Genomic DNA, 20,308 nt, shown 5'->3' with positions numbered 1-20,308 from the left:
TATGTATTATGTATTATGTATTATGTATTATGTCATGACAGGAGTCCCAAATGAAGGCTGGATAGTGGAGTGAACTTAGAGGGAGGGATTGTATAACAATGAAAGAATTTTTCTTTTACTTTCCAAAGAGAAGAGTGAACTGGATGCAGGGGAGGTTGGGCTGGGAAAAATGTACAACAATGAATGAATGGAAATCCAAAGTCTCTGTAAGCTTTCATTAAAATTAATTAATTAAAAAAAAACATGAAAAATTCCTCTTACCAGGATCCTAAGCCTTCCCACCACCATTGTTATTTCCTGAAAGTTCCTCCTCCTAATTTTACTACATCGCAGTCTCCTCCCTTTATTTCACTGCTCTTTTTCCTTCATGAACAGTGCAGGCACTTATTTCTCTGCAATAATAGCATGTTTTCTTTTTTCCCCCCATTCTGGAAATCTTTGTTAAATTTCATGAACTAGAATATTAGAGCAGATAAACTCAGAGGCAAAATGGTGAGATCATGCAGTTGGGATGATATATTCGTGGATTTTTAATGCCTTACTATTTATCATAATGTAATTCTAAGTGTTGTTGAGTAGCCATATTAAAGAATACTGAAATACAGACCTACAGGCTGTATGTGGAAAGAATTATCTTACCAAGTATTTCCCTGAGTTCCATCACCATAATCTCCAAAGGCACTATAGGAGCCATCATTGTGCTTGTAATTCAACTGTCTTTGGTATCCTGAAGAGGAAGTTTCTTATGATTATTAAGTAGCAGAAACATTGGATGATCTTCTTTTCTTTGGTGCTTTTGGAGGAACTATGGGCAACTACTTATTTATTAAGCTATTTTCAAAGCTTCATGATACTGAATTTTATAGTTGTTCATTGTATGTTGTACAGCTTTTTCAAGCCCACAGTGGCCCTGCAGAATATAGTAGAACTTCTCACTGTATTTTGTTTTGTTTTGTTTTTAAGATGAGACAGATTGGATAACCTCCTTAAGAGTTGCAGAGAGGTATGTTTTATTGGATATAACAGCAACAAATAACTATCAAATCTTAATCAAAGGAATGTTGTTTGAGTTGACCCATGGATGTATTAAAGAACTAATTAAGTCTTCTTTTGGGTTAAGATCTCACCACTGTTGAGATAGTTGATGGCTTTGGACTTAATCTCCTCTGTTAGCTGCTGTGTCACATTCAGATAGTTCAGAACATAGATGTTAGGGACAAAAAGAATCATATTCTGCTCTCCACAGCCATAGGGCATTTGGACAAGATTCTGGAGGTTTTGAATTGCAGAACCTAGTATACCACCTAGGAATTAATAGAAAAATAAAAAGTCAGGTATTCAGAGATAATTTGCATTAGCATATGAAATACATTATTAGTTGAGAGGTTCCTCTTATGGAACAGGAGACCAGAAAGCACAAGAAGTGAAGAACGAAAAGGGAAACGAGAAACAAAATAAGTGGCTCAAACCGCAAATAAGAAAGAAATATGAATGCAAGAGATAATATCTTCTGCTAGGCCACTTGTTTGGTAACAATTATTTTCAAATGTACTAGGAAGTTTTGTCATCTTGTCAATCTTTTGAAGTTATGAGGGCATGTAAAGGTGATTAATGGCCTCTGAAAACATGCCAGAGGGTGAACTATGAGTTGTTTTTGACTTTACTATAAACAATAACAACAACAACATCCTAGACTCTTTCTCTCATACCCCTGTCTAGGGTCAGGGACTTCATTTACATGGATGGTGAGACTCATGCACTGGCATTATAGAGATGGAAGCAGTGTCCTTTGGTTTAGGGTACTTACCCACAACTGTGTATGTTGCCCTGGTAGATCCTTCAACCACACTTGAGGGAACTTTTAGAGACAACTTTTCAGGAACTTCAGAATCTAATTAAAAAAAAATATATGTATATGTACATGTATATGTATGTATATGTATACATATATATACACGAATGATTAAGATATAAATATTGTAGCTTTTAGAGCAGAGTTGTTTATAAAGTTATTTGAACAAATGAAATAATTATGAAGTATTTAAGGATAAAAGAGAAAATCTGCAGACAGATCATTGTCCTCAAGATGATTCTAGATGGTTTAGAGTTTAATTTTTATAATGCTAAACTTTATATGATTAAATGAATAGGCATTAATAAACTGCTGGTTTTCTATATATAGCAGTGACTTGAAGGTCTTTAAAAAATAATTATCAAGTGGTCTTTCTTAGGAATTTTGTCTATTTTTGATACATACCTGATGCACATAGCAGTATGTTGAAAGTTTCTTCCTTTTCTATTCCTTCAGGCTTTATATTTTAAAAAAAGTAAAGTGATAAAGAATATTTAGGGTAAAGAATATTTAAAATAGAGGAGAAAATTATAGTAAAAAATAGAGTTGCAGATTTAGCCATATTCTTGGAAATGAGATATCATTTATGTAAAATACACATTGTTACTACTTGCTTTCATGGGGACCTAATGTGAGCAGAGTAGATCTGTGATCTGCAGGGTTTTCAAGTCGGTGGCCTTTTGGAAGCAGACAATAAAACCAGCTTCAGAGGTGCCTCTGCATAGTCTTGAACTATCAAATTTTTGGTTGGTAGTACAACACACTCATATTTGCATTATCTAAGACTCCTATATAAATTGTTGTTGTTGTTATGTATCATCAAGGTTGAATAGACAGAGTAGTGAGAGAAGATCTTCACCCTGAAGCCTACAGCGTGCCTTTTCAGCAGGAAGTAGCTAAGAGAATACACTGTCCCCTTTTCCTTTTGAATCAGGGTGAAGTCTCTCAGGGAGGAGTGATAAGGAATGGCAAAGGACACAGTGATGAAGGAGATGAATCAAAACTGGCTTTGACAAGCACTGTGGCAATGGGACAATTAAAACAGACTTTCAAGGGGGGGAAAAAGAGAAACAAACTGGGGGTGGACAGTAGAGAAAATAGTGCAACAATGAATGAATGGAAACCCAAAATCTCTGTAAATGTTCATTAAAAGTAATAAAATTTATTTTAAAAAAATGGAACAGACTCATAGTGTTGGTGGGGTTTTGGAGGCAGTAAGTAGAATGGGAGGAGAATGTCTGTCTTTCTGTGTGCCTTTGGGTTGACAGTGCACCCCCTTACTGCTAAACCACCAGAGATCCATAACAGCTGTGCTGCAATCCCAAAGGCACACAGTTCAAATCCAACAGCTGCTCCATAGGAGAAGGATGGGTAATCTCCTCCTGTGCATTTAACTGCCTCTGAAGACCTGCCAGAGGGTCAGCTATGGGCCAGTTCCGACTTGATGGTACACAGTAACAACCACCAACATACTATAAAATAGATCCTCTAAGATTCACTGAAAACATGTTACTCCGATACCTCCACTAACAAGGACTTGATTACTGTATCCTTCTTTCCAAATGGTGGAATTTTAGATTCTTCTTTTTTGCATAATTCCTGAGACTGTACAGCTTCTGCAGATGCTGTGAAATTCACCTTTCCTAGAGGGAGAGGGGATGATGGTTAAACAGTAACTTTATATTTAATAGTTACTCCGTTTGAATCAAGTCAGAGTGGACAGCAAATCACTAGAATGTAAGACGTGAAATGTATCAACACCTTTCTATCACTCACCTAGGAACTTTGGGGTCACAGCCCAGGACACAGTTTTCCTCCCATTTTCACATATGCAGTAAGAGTCTACATTCTCCTCTTGGACAGCGAGGAAGGCAGATGAGTCTTCCAGCGTCACATGGACCTGTTACCCATACCCAAGCACACATTTGAGAACCCAAGCAGATGATGGGGTCAGTTATAGGGCCCGCTGTAGGAAAAGAAGCTCAGGGGACAGTGTATACTAATCCAGAGGCCTGATGGCATCTAGCTGACCCTGACCCCTTTGTGTTACAGAAAAGAAGTAATTCCATAGAGTTTGACTGTGTGACCTTTGTGAAATGGTTCAGCAGGTCTGTCTTTGGTGACTCTGCTGTGAGAATGTGAGATGTCAGCCAGGTTAGTGACTGATCACAAAGTACCGTGGTATCTAGTGACATATGAAGCTTAAAAGTTCAGTCAAGGTAAAGCCTATCAAAATTTTTTTTTAAATTTAGATGTTCTCAATAAAGCTATTGAAAAACTGACAAGAATTACAATAAGGAATCTCCAGGATTTAAAATGTGTGTCAACACAGGAACATTTATTTCCTTTAGTCACTATTTAAAAGTGAAATAATCAGGTGAAAATATTATTTGAACTTAGGAAGAAACAATTACAGAGGGCTGAGTAAATACTTGAAATTGGCAAGCAGCTATTAATACCGACTTCTCAGTATTTCCAAAATTAAGAAGCCTAACCCATTTCCTTCACATTGGTTCTGATTCATCACAATCCTGTAGGACACAGCAGGACTAGGGCTTCCAAGACATCTCTCTTTATGGAAGAAGATGGTTTCATGTTTATCTTGTAGATCAGCTAGATGAAGTGCTAATTTTTTGGTTAGTAGCTAAATGCTTTCCCTTTAATGTCTAGGGCACCTATACCCAAATATTAGAATACAATATATTAAATTATTATTTACCTTTGAGACCAGAGACCCAAGTAGTGAGTGATGGTCATTGTTCTTTCTTCTACTTTGATTCATTTCTATAGCCCCTTACCTGAATGCAATAGGACAAATAGTTGAGCACAGTGGCTTTCAATGTGAAAGCTTCTCCTTTCACCACAGAGTAGGGGAGAATAAGTTCTAGGAAGAATGGTTGGAAGGTTTGTAGAGAGATGATGGGAGAGAGGCCAAGTCCTGTTGTATTGGACAAGCAGAGTGCACTGGCCTTCCATTCCGTGATGGTGTCAGGGACTTTCACTGCCATCTCACTTTCACCTGATAAACTAGTTAAAGGGGGGAAAAGAAGAAGAAGAAGACTGAATAAATCTTTGTAGCTGAACTTAGAACATAGTTAAGCACTTAGTATGGTAAAAGCAGTGTTGTTTGCACACTGGTTAAACAACTTAGCTGCTAAGCGAAAGTTGGTGGTTTGAACCTACCAGCCACTCTGTGGAAAAAAGATGGTCTACTTCAGTGAACATTCTCAGCCTTGGAAACCGATAGGGACATTCTACTCTGCACCAGAGGGTTACTATGAGTTAGAATTGACTCAGTGGTAATACATTTGTTGTTCTAGTATGATATATGTTAATCTTGACCTTGACCTAAAGTTTGGCCCCTTAATGATATCTCAGAGAGGCTTTTTTTTTTTTAATAGAGAGGGAGTAGACTGTGTAGTTTCCCAATCTCTATCATTTTAGATAGCTCAGGAACCAAATCCCAACTAACCAGCATTGGTTAGCAATTAAATAGTTGAACCGTGAACCTACCTATTTGATAGAGAAAAGTGGACTACTTCTGAAAGGAAAATAACACAGGATTATAGGGAGGGTACAAATCTAAATAAAATCCAAGACAAAACTTACTCAAGTACAACCAAGTCCCAGATCCAGGTCTCGGGGAAGTACTTCCGCACAGTCTCTTTTACAATTTCTATAGAACTAATCATAATTTCTGGTGGATTCAGTACACCAGCACCAGGTATTGGATGCCTATCTATGGAAATAATATAAATAAACAAGTCAAAGTGCTCAGTGCAACCTTAATTCTTATCATTAATATATATTAATTACAGACATCATTGTCTGATAAATAGGCAGGATGAGATTATTTGCTTGGGGAATATTTAGTAATATTGTCACTTGCGCCTCATAGTGACCCTATGTATGACAGCTCTGATCTCTGCTCTATCGTCCACCAACCTTATGGTCTCTGACACACATACCCCATTATCCCAGTCATTGAGGGTCTTTCTCCCTTGTGTTGTCCCTCCAACCTCCCAAGCATGATGTCTGTCTCCTAGGACTGTCCCTTCTTGCAACATGCCCTAGATGAAGCTTCAGAATCCTTGCTTCCAAGGAGCAGCCTGCTTTCACCCTCTCTAGGACCAACCTGCTTTCCTAGCAGTCCATAGTATTTGCTCAAAGGCATTAATTCTCCTTCTACCATCCCTTGTCTTTGTCCAGCTTTCTGACACATATGAAGTAATTGCAAAAACCATGGCTTGGATAAGGAGCACCTTAGTCTCCAGACTGACATCATTGCTTTTCAGTAGTCTGGAGAGGTCCCTGACAGCAGACTTTCTCAATGCAATGCATCTTTTGATTTCCTGGCTGCTAGTGCCAAGAGTGTTGATTGTGGAGCCAAGAAAACTAAAGCTATCAATAATTTCAAACTCATCATTGTCTATCATGATGTTGCCATTCAGCCCAGTGGTGAGCATTTTTGTTTTCTTGATGTCGAGCTTCAATACATATTGAAGGCTGCAATCACTGACCTGCTGCAATAGGTGCTTTAGATCCTCCTCAGTTTCAGCAAGCAGAGTTGTGTCATCTGCATAACACAGGTTGTTGAGGAGCCTTCCTCCAATCCTGATGCCACATTCCTCCTCATTAAAGCTCTGCTTCTTGAATTATTTGCTCTGCATATAGATTGAAAAGGTATGGAGATAGGACACACCTCTGGCTTACACCCTTCTGGATCTGGAACCATCCAGTGTTTCCTTGCTCTGTTCTGACAACTGCCTCCTGGTCCAAGTAGTTTTTGCATAAGCACTCAGGTTTTCTGGGGTTCTCATTCTTCTCAGAGTTAGCCATGTTTTGTTGTGATCCACAGAGTCAAATGCTTTTGCATAGTAAATGAAACACAGACATTCCTCTCACATTCTCTGCTTTCAGCTAAGATCCATCTAGCATTGGCTAAGATGTTCCTGGTGCCATGGTCTCTTCTTAACCCAGCCTGCACATCTGGCAGTTCTCTGTTGATGTGCTGTTCCAGTTGTTTTGGGATCATTTTCTGCTGGATCTTGCTTACATGTGATAGTAATGATATTGTTTGATAATTTCCACATTCTGATGACCTGCTTTGCAATGGGAACAAATATGTATATCTTTTATACAATTGGCCAGGGGGTTGTCCTCCAGATTTCTTGACACAACCTAGTGAGTGTGACCAGAGCAGTATATGTTGTTGAAATATGTCAATTGGTATGCCGTCAATTCTTGGGACCTTGATTTTTTGCCAATTTCTTCAGCAGCTTGAACTTCCTCCTTTATCACCATAGGCTCTTGATCATAGGTTGTTTCATTAAATTCTTAGAACATTGACTCTGTGTACTCCTTCCATCTTCTTTTAAAGCTTCCTGTGTCATTCAACATTCTGTCCACAGCATCCTTAAGTATTGCAACTCGAGGCTTGAATTTGTTCTTCAGTTACTTCAGTTTAAGACACTGAGTTAATTTGTCCCTTTTCATTTTCCAATTCGAGATCTTTGTACTTTTCATTTTAATACTTTGCTTTGCCTTCCTGTGCTGCCCTTTGCAATCTTCTGTTCATCTCCTTAACATCTTGATTTCTTCCCTTTTCTTTGGCTTCATGATTATTCATAATATCTTCTGTCATCCGTTTTAGCTTTTCTTCTTCTGTTGTCTTTGTAATAACCTTTTGCATACTTCATGGATGATATTCTTCCACAGCTAATCTGGTCTTTGTTCATTAGTATTCAAGGCCCCAAACATGTTCCAGAGATGGTCTTCACATTTAGCAGGGAGAGACTCAACATCAAACTTTAGTTCTTGTGGATTTGATTTGCTTTTCTTTAGCTTTAGTTTGGACTTGCATAGAAATAGTCGATGGACTGATCCATTATCAGCACCTGGCCTAGTTTTCACAGCTGATATTCAGCTTCTCCACAGATTTTTTCCCCCCTCATATGTAATCAATCTGATTCCTGTGTAGGCTGTAAGGTGAGGTTCATATATATAGTCACTACTTGTGTTATTTATAAAATGTATTTACAATGAAAAATCATTGTTTATACAGACTTCTGTCATTGTGTTTCCATCCTTATTTCTATCACTGCGTCCATGTTTCCCAACTACCAATTCTTTTTCCTTGTTCTCAACTTTTGCATTCTAGTCATCCATTATTATCAAAGTATCTTGGCTGCATATTTGATATATATGTTCGATAGATTACCAATTGCAACAGTTAGTAGAAGTCATCTATTTCCTCCTCTTTGGCTCTCTTTTTTAGTGAATAAATGTAAATGGCAGTGATATTAAAATGTATTTCTCATATGCACACGGATATTTTCCTGCCACTCACAACATTAATTTCAAGATGGATATAGAAATGGTCTTTTTAATTATGAATGCCACCCTGTTTCCTTTCACGTATTCATTTCGAGCACAGTAGGTCATATGATTCCCTAATTCAAAATGTCCCATATATACACAGAGAAAAATAGAAAACACTAGTGATAAGAAGTTGCTCTTCCAAACCTAAGATAATCAGTTTAAATCCACCAGCTGCTCCACAGGAGAATGATGGCTAATATCCTTTTGTGAGATTTACAGCCTCTGATAACCCACTGAAGGGTCAACCAAGGTTTTATTTCTACTTAAAGGCACACACCAATATATGCACACACACACAACACATGAAGGTTTGCTTAAATACATTATATCTGTTAAAGTAGGATTTAGCTTGATTAAAAAAAATAGCTTGATAATCCAGAAATAAGAACATACCTATTCTGAATCTGTATGTGCCTCAAATATTAAATAGATGTGCTTTATTTTTAAAGTAAAAAGAAATATATTGATTTATTTTCAAAGTTCACATAACTGTGTTTCATACTATTTTTCATTCACATTGTGTTTATACAATCATTCCCATTCATTTCATTTTATAAAATTAATCAACAGTGAATAATGCCCATCATTGCCTTCTTTTTCCAGATCCCCACCAGAACTACCCATTTCCTTTACCCAACCCTCCCTTCACCTATCAAATTATGCAACTTTGTGATTAACCCCCTGTCCATCCTCACCCCTCTACTCCTACCCTCCCACTCCTGGATCCTCATACACCTTATACTAGCTATCTTTCTACAAAAATGGTCTTATACAGTATTTGCCCTTATGAGACTTACTTAGTTCACTCAGCATAATGCTTACCAGTTCCTCCCCAATTATGAAGTAATTTTCAAAATCATTGCTCTGTAGTGATGAGTAGTATTCCGTTGTGTAAATGTAATGAAATTTCTCAATCCTTTCAATTGTGGTTGAACATTTGAGCTCTTTCCATATCCTTGTGAGGGTGAATAACGGTATTATAAACATTGCTGTACAAATCTCTATTTGTATCTCAGTTCTTATTTTCTTGGCGTATATTTGAAGCAGTGGAGTGGCTGGGTCATATGGAGTTTCTATGTTCAGCTTTTTGAGGAAATGTCAGACTGAATTAAAAAGTGATTGTACCATTTTACAATTCTACCAACAATAAATGAGAGTTCCTATCTTTCCTCATCCTCTACAACATGTAATGCTTGTTGTGCAGTAAAACTTTGCCACTGCTATAGGGGTGAGATTGTGGTTTTGATTTGAATATCTTTTTTTGCTATTAATTTAGCACATTTATTCATGTGTGTTAGCCATCCAAATATCTTCCTCTGAGAAAAACTGTTCCATATCTTTTGCCCGTTTTGTAATTGTGTTAACAGTCTTTTTCTAAGGAAGGCCTTGTACAATTCTGTGAACTTTTGATACCTTTCTGAGATAATATTGCCAAATATTTTTTCCCCAGTGGGTATGTTTTCTTTTCACCCTGGTGGAAAATGTTTTTGATGCACACAGGCATTTGAATCAATTTTATCTTCTCCTGGTTGTGCATTTCTGGCTGTATTTGTCAGATAGTTTATATAATGGTGATTAATTTTATGAAACAGGAAAGTTTGAAGTAGACAGACTGCTGAAGGCTATGATGAAAAGTAGATAACTTTGATGCCATGTTTTGTTGTTGTTCTTGTCAGGTGTCATCAAGTGCAACTCATAGCGACCCTTTGAATAATGCATTTGAACTCCATCCACACATTTCCTGACACACTAGAGCCCATTGCAGCAGTCACTGTGTCAGTCCACCTAGTCGAGGGTCTGCCTCTCCTTCGTCGACCCTCCACCCTTCCAAGCCTCAAGTCTCTCTCTAAGGGAATCACCCTTCCCAGCAATATGCCCAAAGTATGTGAGGTGAGTTTTATCATCTTTGCCTCCAACGAGCACTCCAAACTACACTCTTTCCAAGACATATTTGTTTGTTGCTTGTGCATGGGATATTCAGTGCTCTTCACCAACACCATAGCACAAAGGCATCAATTCTTCTTCTGTCATCCATATTCATCATCCAGTTCTTGGATGCGTAGCAAGTGATCAGAAAAATCATGGCCTAAATCAGACCATGTTGCTATATACTGTCAAGTTCTAGATGACTCATAGTGACCCTATGACTGAAAGACCTGACCATTTGTTTAACTTTTGTCATGTCTGGAGGCAAGCTATTTCAGAAGTGGATGCACTCCTGCTCCCAAGCTTGTTGTAATCGGGAAGCTCCACCAAACACTGTCCACCACAGGTAACCATTATTGCTCTTGACACATCAGTGTCACAGTGTTGAGAATCCCAGAAATCACAGTTACCTCTATACAGTAAATGGATAGACCAGTGTTATATCACTTAGAAGACTGTTTGATCAAAAACAATTAATACCAGACCTGAAGGCCACAGATTAAAATCACCCATCTTTGGCTTGATAGCATAACTTTCTATTCACTAGGTCAACAGAACTCTCTGTGTTGTTGTTACCATAGGAAGAGAATAACAATTATTGGTAAAAAAAAGGGAGGGGGTAAAACATTATTTGAGAGTAGTTTAACAGTAATCAGTCAACTGGTGCAATACTTGAAAATGAAGTTTTTTTATCCCGCCTAGTAAAATACTATATTAACTTCTATTATTTTATAGGACAAAGAGATCACATGCTTACCTGCTGCTAAGCCCATAGGATATGGTGCATAATTACTTTGCATAAGCTGGGGAGGTGGACAAATATTTGGTTTATGGAGTTTTGAATTGGTAAAAATATTCAATCCTGCAGACTGGAGAAAACATTAATGGTTAATGTATATAGACAATGCAAATTTGAGACTGGAATTCATCTCTTTCAATTATATTACTTTTCATTATTATCGTAGAGAGAATTATCAAGACAGTAACATGAAATTGTGAACTGAGAAATTTTACAAATGCAAAATTGATTCAAGTGTAATCAAGTTGATTTAGTTGGACAAGATTAGAATTGGGATTATAACATACTTCTTAATTCCTATATCAGAATTTTTTCTACTATTTTCTGATGTTATTTTAGTTGTAACATATCTAGAAAATGGAGCATTTAGTTCTGTCGTCCTCAAATAACAAGTTGTATCTTAGTTTATGCCTCCATATGTTCATCCATATCCACATTTATGCATTTATCCCCAGGACTTTATTGTACAGAGTAATTTTTATTCCTTTTAATAGGATTATAGGATAGTACGATTGTTTTAGGCAACCTTGTGAATATTTTTCTTTATGACTTTAGTAAACTTTGCTTTATTTATGTTTTATTGGAAGGTATACCTTTCCCTGAATACATGTGCTCAAATCAAACTCTTTGTCATTTGTCTGTATTCTTTCCTTCCTCATAATCGCTTCAGATACCTACAGCATCATGATTCCTAAAACTTCCATATTTGCAGATTTATTTTTCTTCAGTGATATCAAAGTTAGTGCCACTGAATCAATCCCAACTCAAAGCAACCTTTCAGTTGAGTTTTCAAGGCTTTAAATCTTAAAAAGAGAAAATTGCCTATATTTTTCTCTCAGAGCTCTTGGTGAATTTCAACTGCTGGAGACACACAAGCTTTGGAATAGAGCTAACTTTTCCTCAGACTACTTCCCCAGCACAAAGATAGTCATATATAGACAACACTCTACTGTTTTCTCTTAGTGTATCTGGGAAACTGGATTTTAGGTCATGATAGTGGTGGTAATGGTATGGAATAGAGAAGAAAAGGTCAGAAGATAAAAATTTAAAGTTTAAATAACTGTTGTTGATGTTGATGTTGCTGTTGTTATGTGCCGTCGAGTCGTTTGCGGCTCATAGCGACCCTATGTACAACAGCCCTAAACCCTGCTCTGTCCTGCGCCAACCGTACTGCCTCTGACACACCCATCCCGATTACCCCAGTCACTGAATCAATCCATCTCATAGAGGCTCTTCCCCTCCTGCGCTGTCCCTCCGCCTAATTAACGATAAATTTAAAGGGTTCTCTTTCATCCTTGTTCCCTCACTCCAAAGATTTTTGACTCTGAAGATGCAAGAAAATTAATGTGCTCTAACCTGCTGACCAATATTAACATCAGCTCCCCTCCCCCTAAACCATACCCACTGCCATCCAGTCGATTCTGACTCATCTTGATTTTCTCTTTTTTTTTTTTTTTCTGAGATTAAAATATTCTATGGAAGGAGACCGTCAAACATTCTCTTCTTAGGACACCTGCTGGCCTTTTTGGTTAACAACAATGTATGTTTGACACTATGTCATTGGAGTTCCTTAACCCTGGTAATAATTAGAAGAATGAAATATGTTTTCTTTAAAGCATTACGAGAGTTTTTAGTTCCTTTTCGGTAGCTATTAAATTAGTCTCTGAACATAGTTAAGATTCTCTTTCACAATCATGCCTAGTTATAGTTAAGGCTGAAAATGTTTACTGAACTACACTAACATATTCCAATTTTTTATGCTATAACATTTTTAGATGAGAAGCTACTTCCCAGTTTACAAAAACTTTACTAAATTAAAAGCGAAGAATAAAGTATTATTCTGCAACTATTTATCATGGAATGAACTGATATAATAAGGCCACCAACAAATTAATATCCTTTTAGACCTGCTAGACACACTATGGAACATGCTTTTTTGGTTTGTATGCTTGTTTGGTTTTCTCCAATATTAAAATTTCTTTGAGTTGCAGAGAGGGGAATATAAAAATGGTAATTAGATTTAGAGTAAATGTAACTGAAGTTTTGAGCTCTAAAAGTAAACATTTACTATTTAGGATCCCAGGGAAATTGATATTGTAATATCTGAATGTATCTGGGGCACTTCTGAGGTGCGAATATTTTGTAATATATGATACATAATATATATTTGTGAATTATAACTTGATTGGATGAGGGAGAAAAGAAGATTCTAGAATTTAATAGCCTATATATTTTCTATTTTAACAGAGACTTAAGAGTGAATTTTGGTTATTTTTTTAGGTAAAAAGAACTACCTTAAAGATACTGGAGGCATCATCCTCTTTCAGGACCCGCTCTAGTGGGTAACGAAAGCCAGTCTTAACTAGGTCTTCTGGACTGATGCACTCTCGAATGAATTCATTTGTAACACTTTGAACGTCCTTCACTGGTAGCAACTTATAGACCTGAAAAAAGCAACAGAAGTTCATAGATGGCACAAATGGGTAAACACTAAACTACTGAACGGAAGTCTTACAGTTCAAACCCATTAAGAACTGTCTGGTCTAGTGATCTGCTTCTGAAATGTTAACAGTCTTAAAAATTCCATGAAGCAGTAGTATATTGTATGCTTTTGGTGCATCATAGTTCCCTCCTTATGTCTTCACTTTTTCTTCTGTTGAGGAGCTTCCCAGCGCAGGGCCCTAGGTCCAAAGGACTGACTCCACTCTTGGTTAATCTTTATTGATAATATTTATTCTCTGCCTCATTTTCTGTTTGCTTTCCTTCCTTTTTATTCTTGTGAGATGAAAAATGGTATAGACCACCCCCAAGTAGAACTTCTTTTGAATGTATTAGGGCTGTGATGGGATTAAGGGTGTTGACTCCACCTTTAAAGTTGGTTTGCTACTGTGTGGAAATTATTTCATAACTTACTGATTATAACATTATATACAGATATTTTAGCAACACAAATCAATTCTTGGCATTCTTCCCTTTCTTCTCCTTTAGTTCATGTTCTTGTCACATGCAAAACACATTTATTATTCCATGAAATTATTTCCAGAATCTCCAAGAACCTCTAAGTTCCAGTTCCATTCTACTACAAATTCTTCTTTATTTGGGAATCTAGAATACAAATTATCTATGTACTTTCAAAGAAATATTATGAAACAAGCACAAAGAAAATATTTCCAGTACAAATGGGAGAAATTAGAGGGCAAAAATGGATAATAGTATGGAGTAAGTAAGATACTGAGCAAAACACTTTATATTGGTTTCCAATACTTGGGGTGGGGGTGGGGGTAAATCTATGCGTTTTCTGAGAACATCTAAGCAGTAGCTCTGTCCCCCAGACTGTAGATTTTTGTCACAATATCTGAATTCTTGGGGATGGAGGAATTCCTTGGCCATGGGCTTCAGTACTGCCTTCTAGGTTACTGGGACAGTGACGTGAAGATGTCAGCTTTGGGTAGACCTATTCTCCTAATCTGATTTATTATCCTAATCTGATTCCAGCTGGGGCCAGCTGGACTCTTCTGATCCCTTGGGTATGTCAGCCCCATTACCTCTGTTTTGTGTGGTGCCCCATTTTAATGTTAGTTCCACACTCCATAATTAAGTTGATAAAAATCAGACTCTTCGAAACTTAAGAAACCTTGGCTCCACCTTTATAAACCTGAGAAGTTATGTCTCCACACACTGAAACTTCAAAGATAATAATTACCTAACTCTTTGAGACTTTAAGCATCCCTGCTTCCCATGCTCCGTGTCCTTTCATCTCCTTCCTGTCTCAAGTGCTCAGCCTGGTCTCCGCTCTGCTCCAGTAGGTATTATAAAGGTCTTTTGCTTTGCTAATAAAAATGGAAAAAGAGTGGGGTCATACCACTCCATCGATAATCCTTGACAAAAAGGCATCAGGCTCTCTAGTTCTGTGGGCTTGCAAGGCTCTCTCCATTGTCAAGTACATAACAGTATCTCATTCCACCAAGAAGTCTCCTGCTCAAATGCACTCAATTCCCCTACTCAATGGGCCAGCCCCTATGCTGTCATCCATCAGCTTCCATCTTTTTTTTCTTTCACTAAAAAAAGTTTGCCTATAATCATCAATAAACAAATAGATTTACAAAGTGAATTATAGTCATATAATGGAATATTATGCAGCACTAAGAGCAAGAATTTCATAAAATACTATATAACCTGGGAAAGACAAAAGAATATATATTGAGTGAAATATCTCAGTTACATAAGGATAAATATTGTACAAGGCCATTATTGTCAAAATAGGAGGATAATTGAACATCATTCTCCATTTTTCACAAGTCTCAGGATCTGCTGTAGTTGTTTTTCTGCTGATGTTTCTCTTGTCATCCATTCTATCTCCAGTGTTAAAATTCTTCTCTCTTCCTTCTGAGCCTTTACCAGTATTGCCTTTTAGAATTGTAATTCTAACAACACTCTCTTAAAGGCAATATAGGCTTTCATAAACCTGGAAGTCCTCCCGGCTTCTACTCATATCCAGTTCCAGAGCCACCTCCATATTTTAGATATATTTTAGCAGAATACCTCACTTTTTAATATCAAATTCTTATTTATTGTGGGTGGCTTACTGGCAAGGATTTGTGCTGGAATCCTGAAGTCACTTGATTCAAATCCACCAGCTTCTATGTGAGAGAAAGATAGGCAATTTCCTCAAGTGCGATTTAAACTGTCTCTGAAAACCCACTGGAGTATCAGCTCTGTGTTGGTTCTGACTTGACAATAGACAACATTAGAAATAATAATTGTACCATAAGAGGGTGGCTCTAACAAACAGAATATTATTCTCTTACATTTTAGGAAGCTAGGACTCCAAATTCAGGATGTTAGCTCTAGGAGAAGACTGCCTCTGTTAGTTCTAGAGGAAAGCTCTTGTTTCTTCAGCATCTGTGAGCCTAGTAATCCTTGGGGATCTCTGTGTCTTTGCCTTTCACTGTGTCAGGAACTCACTACTTCATAAATCTGGATCCAAAGGATATACTCCACTCCTTGTCTTCTTTCTTGGTAGACATGAATCTCCTCTCTGTTGTTTTCTTCCTTTTCATCTATTGTGAGATGAAAGATATTATAGGATACATCCCAGAGAAACTGTTTTTCTATGGATCAGGGCCATATGGTAATGAGGATGTTGCATTTAGCTTTTAATCCTTTTACAGCTCCATAGTTTATCAAATCATGGGGATTGATTTTGTTACATAACTCCCACATTACATCATTACATACACGTATTTTTGGAGAGGCACAATTCAATCCATGACACTGTCTAATTGGTTCCATGTTTTTATTCTTGCTTCCATATTATTGTCAGTCCGCATGATTTATCTAAGTTGACATTTTCTTAAAAAATCCTAAGTGATGTATAACTCCTTTGACAGTCAATTCCAAACTACACATCAGGCTGATAAGGGTTGATACAACCTTCCTTGTTTACAATTCCATCTGTAGCCTCTATCACTCTGCCCTCTCACCAACACAGATTAAGTTATTAATTTTTTTCTTTTTTTATGTATTGGCATTTTTTCATTCAAAACTCATATACATTGAGTTTCACACATTTCTTCATTGACATTATATTTCATTTAATCATTCCTATACATTGTGTTTTATAAAATTAATCGCCATTGAACTGTGACTATCATTAACTCAACTGTTCAGGTCCCCACAAGATCTTTCCCATTTCTTTGATCCCCCTCCCTTCATTCACAAAATTGTGCAACCCTATGATTTTTCCCCTGCCTATTCTCAGTCTTTTGATCCCACCATTTTCCCTATTGTTATTTTTCTAGTTTTTTAAATAATGATTTATAGAGTACTTGTCCTTATGATGAAGTTAAGTTAGTTCGCTCAGTCTAATGCTTTCTAATCTCTCCCTCCCAAGTTATGTAGTATTTTTTTTATAAATTATTGCTCCCGAGTGCTAACTTGTATTCTGTTGGGTGAATGGACAACAATTTCTCAATCAATTCAGTTGTGTTGGACATTAGGACTGTTTCCATGTTTTTGTGGTGGTGAATAATGCTGCTATGAACATCGTCCACAAATCTCCATTTGTGTCTCAGTTCTCATTTCCTCAAGTTATGTTCCTAGCAGTGGAATAGTTGGGTCATATGGTGTTTCTATGTTGAGCTTTTTGAGGACATGTCAAATTGCCTTCTAAAGTGGTTTTACCATTTCCCATCAACAATGTATAGGAGTTCAAATCTCTCCACATTTTCTCTAACATTTATTGATTGCTTTCCTGTTAAACTTCGCTTAGTGCTCCTCGGATGAGATGGTATTACATTGTGGTTTTGATTGAATCTCTCTTATTGCCAGTTATTTTAAGCATCTCATCACATCCTTTGTGAAAAGTCTTTCCATGTCTTTTGCCCATTTTGTGATTGTATTGTCAGTTTCTTTTTTTGTGCAGATCCTGTAGTATTCTGTAAAATTTGGTTATGAGACAATTGTCTGAGATTATATAGTAAAATGTTTTTTTCCCAATCAGCAGATTTTCTTGTTTTTTGAGGTTTTGTTTTGTTTTGTTTTACCGTGTTGGAAAAAGTTTCTTGAGTACAGGGATTTAATCTTTAGAAGGTCCCATTCATCAATTTTGTCCTCTCCTGGTTGTGTATTTCTGGGTATATTTGTCAGCCTCTTCATAGCATAGGCTAGGCCTTCTATACTTGGTCCCATTTTGTCTCTTCTTATCTTTATGTTGTTGGGCTTTACCTTCAGTTCACTTTTTACTTCTTGGAACACCCTAAATTTGCTCTGATTCAGGACTTTTGGGTATGTGGCTTCCATTTTTTGTTATGGCTCCTCCCTACCCATCCATTAAGCTTTAAATTTTACTATTTTTACTCATCATCATAAAACAATTAAACAAATAAACAGCCTCCAGTATTTACTGTATCAAAATGGTTCAATTATTTTTATTATCCCATTGTTGTTGTATCTTATGGGAGGATGTTGCCCATCATTCTCCTGTGGAGCAGCTGGTGGATTCAGACCATGCAAGTGCTTTTGATACATAGCTTCTTACCACTAGGCCTCAAGAGTTTGATTAATACCCAGAATTTCCCTCTCATAATTCTTATTCAAATTAGGAATTACTACAAATTTATATGTTTTAATTGCTTGCTTGTGTTACTATTCAACATTGCTACAAATCTAAAAAGTCAAAGATCAAATCTGGATAGTTTACTCTTAAAATTTGTGTTTCCAGCACAGTGTCTATCCTGTACTCAAGAGAAAGTGGCTATTTATTAAGCAAATGAATCATGAAGTCTGTAATCTATATGTCCTTTTTAAAGTAACTTTTAAAAACACATTTTAAAAAAGTGAGATATCACAAGAGAGGAATACACTGGAGCAGATGGATTGACACAGTAACTGGGGTAATGGAGTTGTGTATCAGAGATAGTGACATTGACTCAGGATAAAACAGCATTTAAAGCTTCTGTACATTGGGTCTCTATGAGTTGCAGGCTACTTGATGGCTCACAACAACAACAACAATAGGCAAGAAACCTTTTGCAATGTCTAGTGCCAAACTCATCTGAATTCTGGTTCATTGTTAACTACATTATGCCTAATATCTTGAAGAGTTGTATAAAACTTAAAATGTCCCAAACTCATATTAGCATGCCTGCATTATTATTTTTTTAATCTAAGATTTAAATAAGACTCACTGATTCAGGTGAAAGCTCAGCTTCAGGTTTCATTAACAGCATACTCTGGTCCACAGCACGGAGGGCACAGAGGGAGAGGGGTGTGGCTGCAATTTTGAGGTGGTTGTCTGATGAAGGCAAGCTCTGTGCTGAGGAGAAGGTCAAATTGACCTGAAAAAAATATATGGTTATAGCTTTACAATTTTTATAATCTCAAAATTCTCTTCTATCCCATGATAGGACTTGTCTTTTCTATGCTTTCTTTTTATACACCTAAAAGTGAGTTTAGTTACGCTTTACTGGAGTAAACTAAAAGTATGATTGTAGTTAACTCATGTTTACTATATGTAATTCCTTACATAAGGTAAAATATAGATTTTTTTAAAAAAATATAAACCCATCATACTGCAGTAGGTGAGATCCTTGAATGGAAGTGAAAACAAATATTCTAACAGAAATACTGACTTGGTGTAGCTGTTATGTTTTTGTGATGAAAGAGTAGAGATAGAATGAAGTTATGAAAAAAATCATACTCTTCCTTGAAATCAGGTAATGGAAGCAGTCTTGAAATTTTAAATACTTAAAATTCTAAAGTAATGAATGTATTTCTGTTTATCAATGTGTGGGATTTACTGTATTTTTCCTAAACCCTTTAAAAAGCATACCAAAAGTGATTTGGTTCAGAAAATTTATAAAAGCAAAATATTGTGCAAAACCTCCCAGATTCCATTATGCTTTGACCAGAAGAAATTAATTGCTTAGTAAATCTATTCACTTCGTCTGTTTATGAGAATATTTTAAAAGCAGAAAATCTTAAGTGTATTAAAAATTTGAAACATAAAACAGAACAGAATTTAATTTCTATAAAGCAGCGAGTAACTTTTTAGATTTTTGAATGGAAAGATGATTTAGACAGAAATTAAATACAGAGTTAAAAAATTGACTGATTTATTGAACTAATGTAATAGTTTGGAATTACCTATATTGAGACCTATATGAGACATTAAATCAATTTAGTTAACATCAAGATGAAATAATATTCATCATTTTAATTAATTATGAGTACTGAAGAACAATGACATCAGGCTGAATACTAAGGTGCATCTGATCTGGGCTACAGTCTTCGAAATTACGTGTTATGCATCAGAGAGTTGGACAGTGACTAGGGATGGTCAGAAGAGAATTGATGCCTGTGAGCTGTGATGCTGGAGAATAGTGTTGAATATACCATGGACTGCTAGGAGAACAAACAGGTTTGTTCCGGAGAGGGTGAAGTGGGACAGATCCTTAGAGTCAAGGATTCTTAAGCTTCATCCTACATACTTTGTGCATATTGCAAGGAGAGACTGGTCCTTGGAGAGGAACGTCATGTTTGGGAGAGTGGAGGGACTGTGCAGGAGAGGAAGACCCTCGATGAGGTGGATCAATTCCGTGATTGGGGTGGTGGAAATGAGTTTGTCAGAGACAGCTAGGTTGGCACAGGATAGAGCAGGGTTTGGGCTCTTGTACATAGGGTCACTATAAGTCGCAAGCAACTCCACGGCACAAAATAACAACAATCACCACCACCATAAAAATATTGCTTCTAAGAATTAAACTTTAATTCAACCTTAAACATGTGAATGTTCAAACTTTGTGAATGTTTATGACAAAAAAGTGTGATTCTTGGATTATAATATACTA

At 36.7% G+C, this 20,308-nt stretch overlaps 1 protein-coding gene across 1 annotated transcript in view; it reads right to left on the bottom strand.

Moving 5' to 3' along the window:
• LOC102854533 (alpha-2-macroglobulin-like) overlaps positions 1-20,308 on the bottom strand; it is a 158,855-nt gene that overhangs the window by 90,263 nt on the left and 48,284 nt on the right. Inside the window, exons 14-24 of the mRNA XM_006901759.1 lie at positions 18,647-18,796; positions 13,253-13,402; positions 10,917-11,028; positions 5,462-5,591; positions 4,651-4,879; positions 3,629-3,752; positions 3,374-3,495; positions 2,258-2,309; positions 1,808-1,891; positions 1,128-1,304; positions 640-727 (exon numbers count right to left, since the gene is read on the bottom strand). Of these exons, the coding sequence (XP_006901821.1) occupies positions 640-727; positions 1,128-1,304; positions 1,808-1,891; positions 2,258-2,309; positions 3,374-3,495; positions 3,629-3,752; positions 4,651-4,879; positions 5,462-5,591; positions 10,917-11,028; positions 13,253-13,402; positions 18,647-18,796 (1,418 nt within the window). The remainder of the gene's footprint in view (positions 1-639; positions 728-1,127; positions 1,305-1,807; positions 1,892-2,257; positions 2,310-3,373; positions 3,496-3,628; positions 3,753-4,650; positions 4,880-5,461; positions 5,592-10,916; positions 11,029-13,252; positions 13,403-18,646; positions 18,797-20,308) is intronic.

Source organism: Elephantulus edwardii, unplaced genomic scaffold (genome assembly GCF_000299155.1).
Source record: "Elephantulus edwardii isolate Elephantulus edwardi_28Jun2011 unplaced genomic scaffold, EleEdw1.0 scaffold00342, whole genome shotgun sequence".
NCBI lineage: Eukaryota > Metazoa > Chordata > Mammalia > Macroscelidea > Macroscelididae > Elephantulus > Elephantulus edwardii.
The sequence above is the reverse complement of the archived record's forward strand: the minus strand, read 5'-3'. Positions and strand labels throughout refer to the sequence as shown.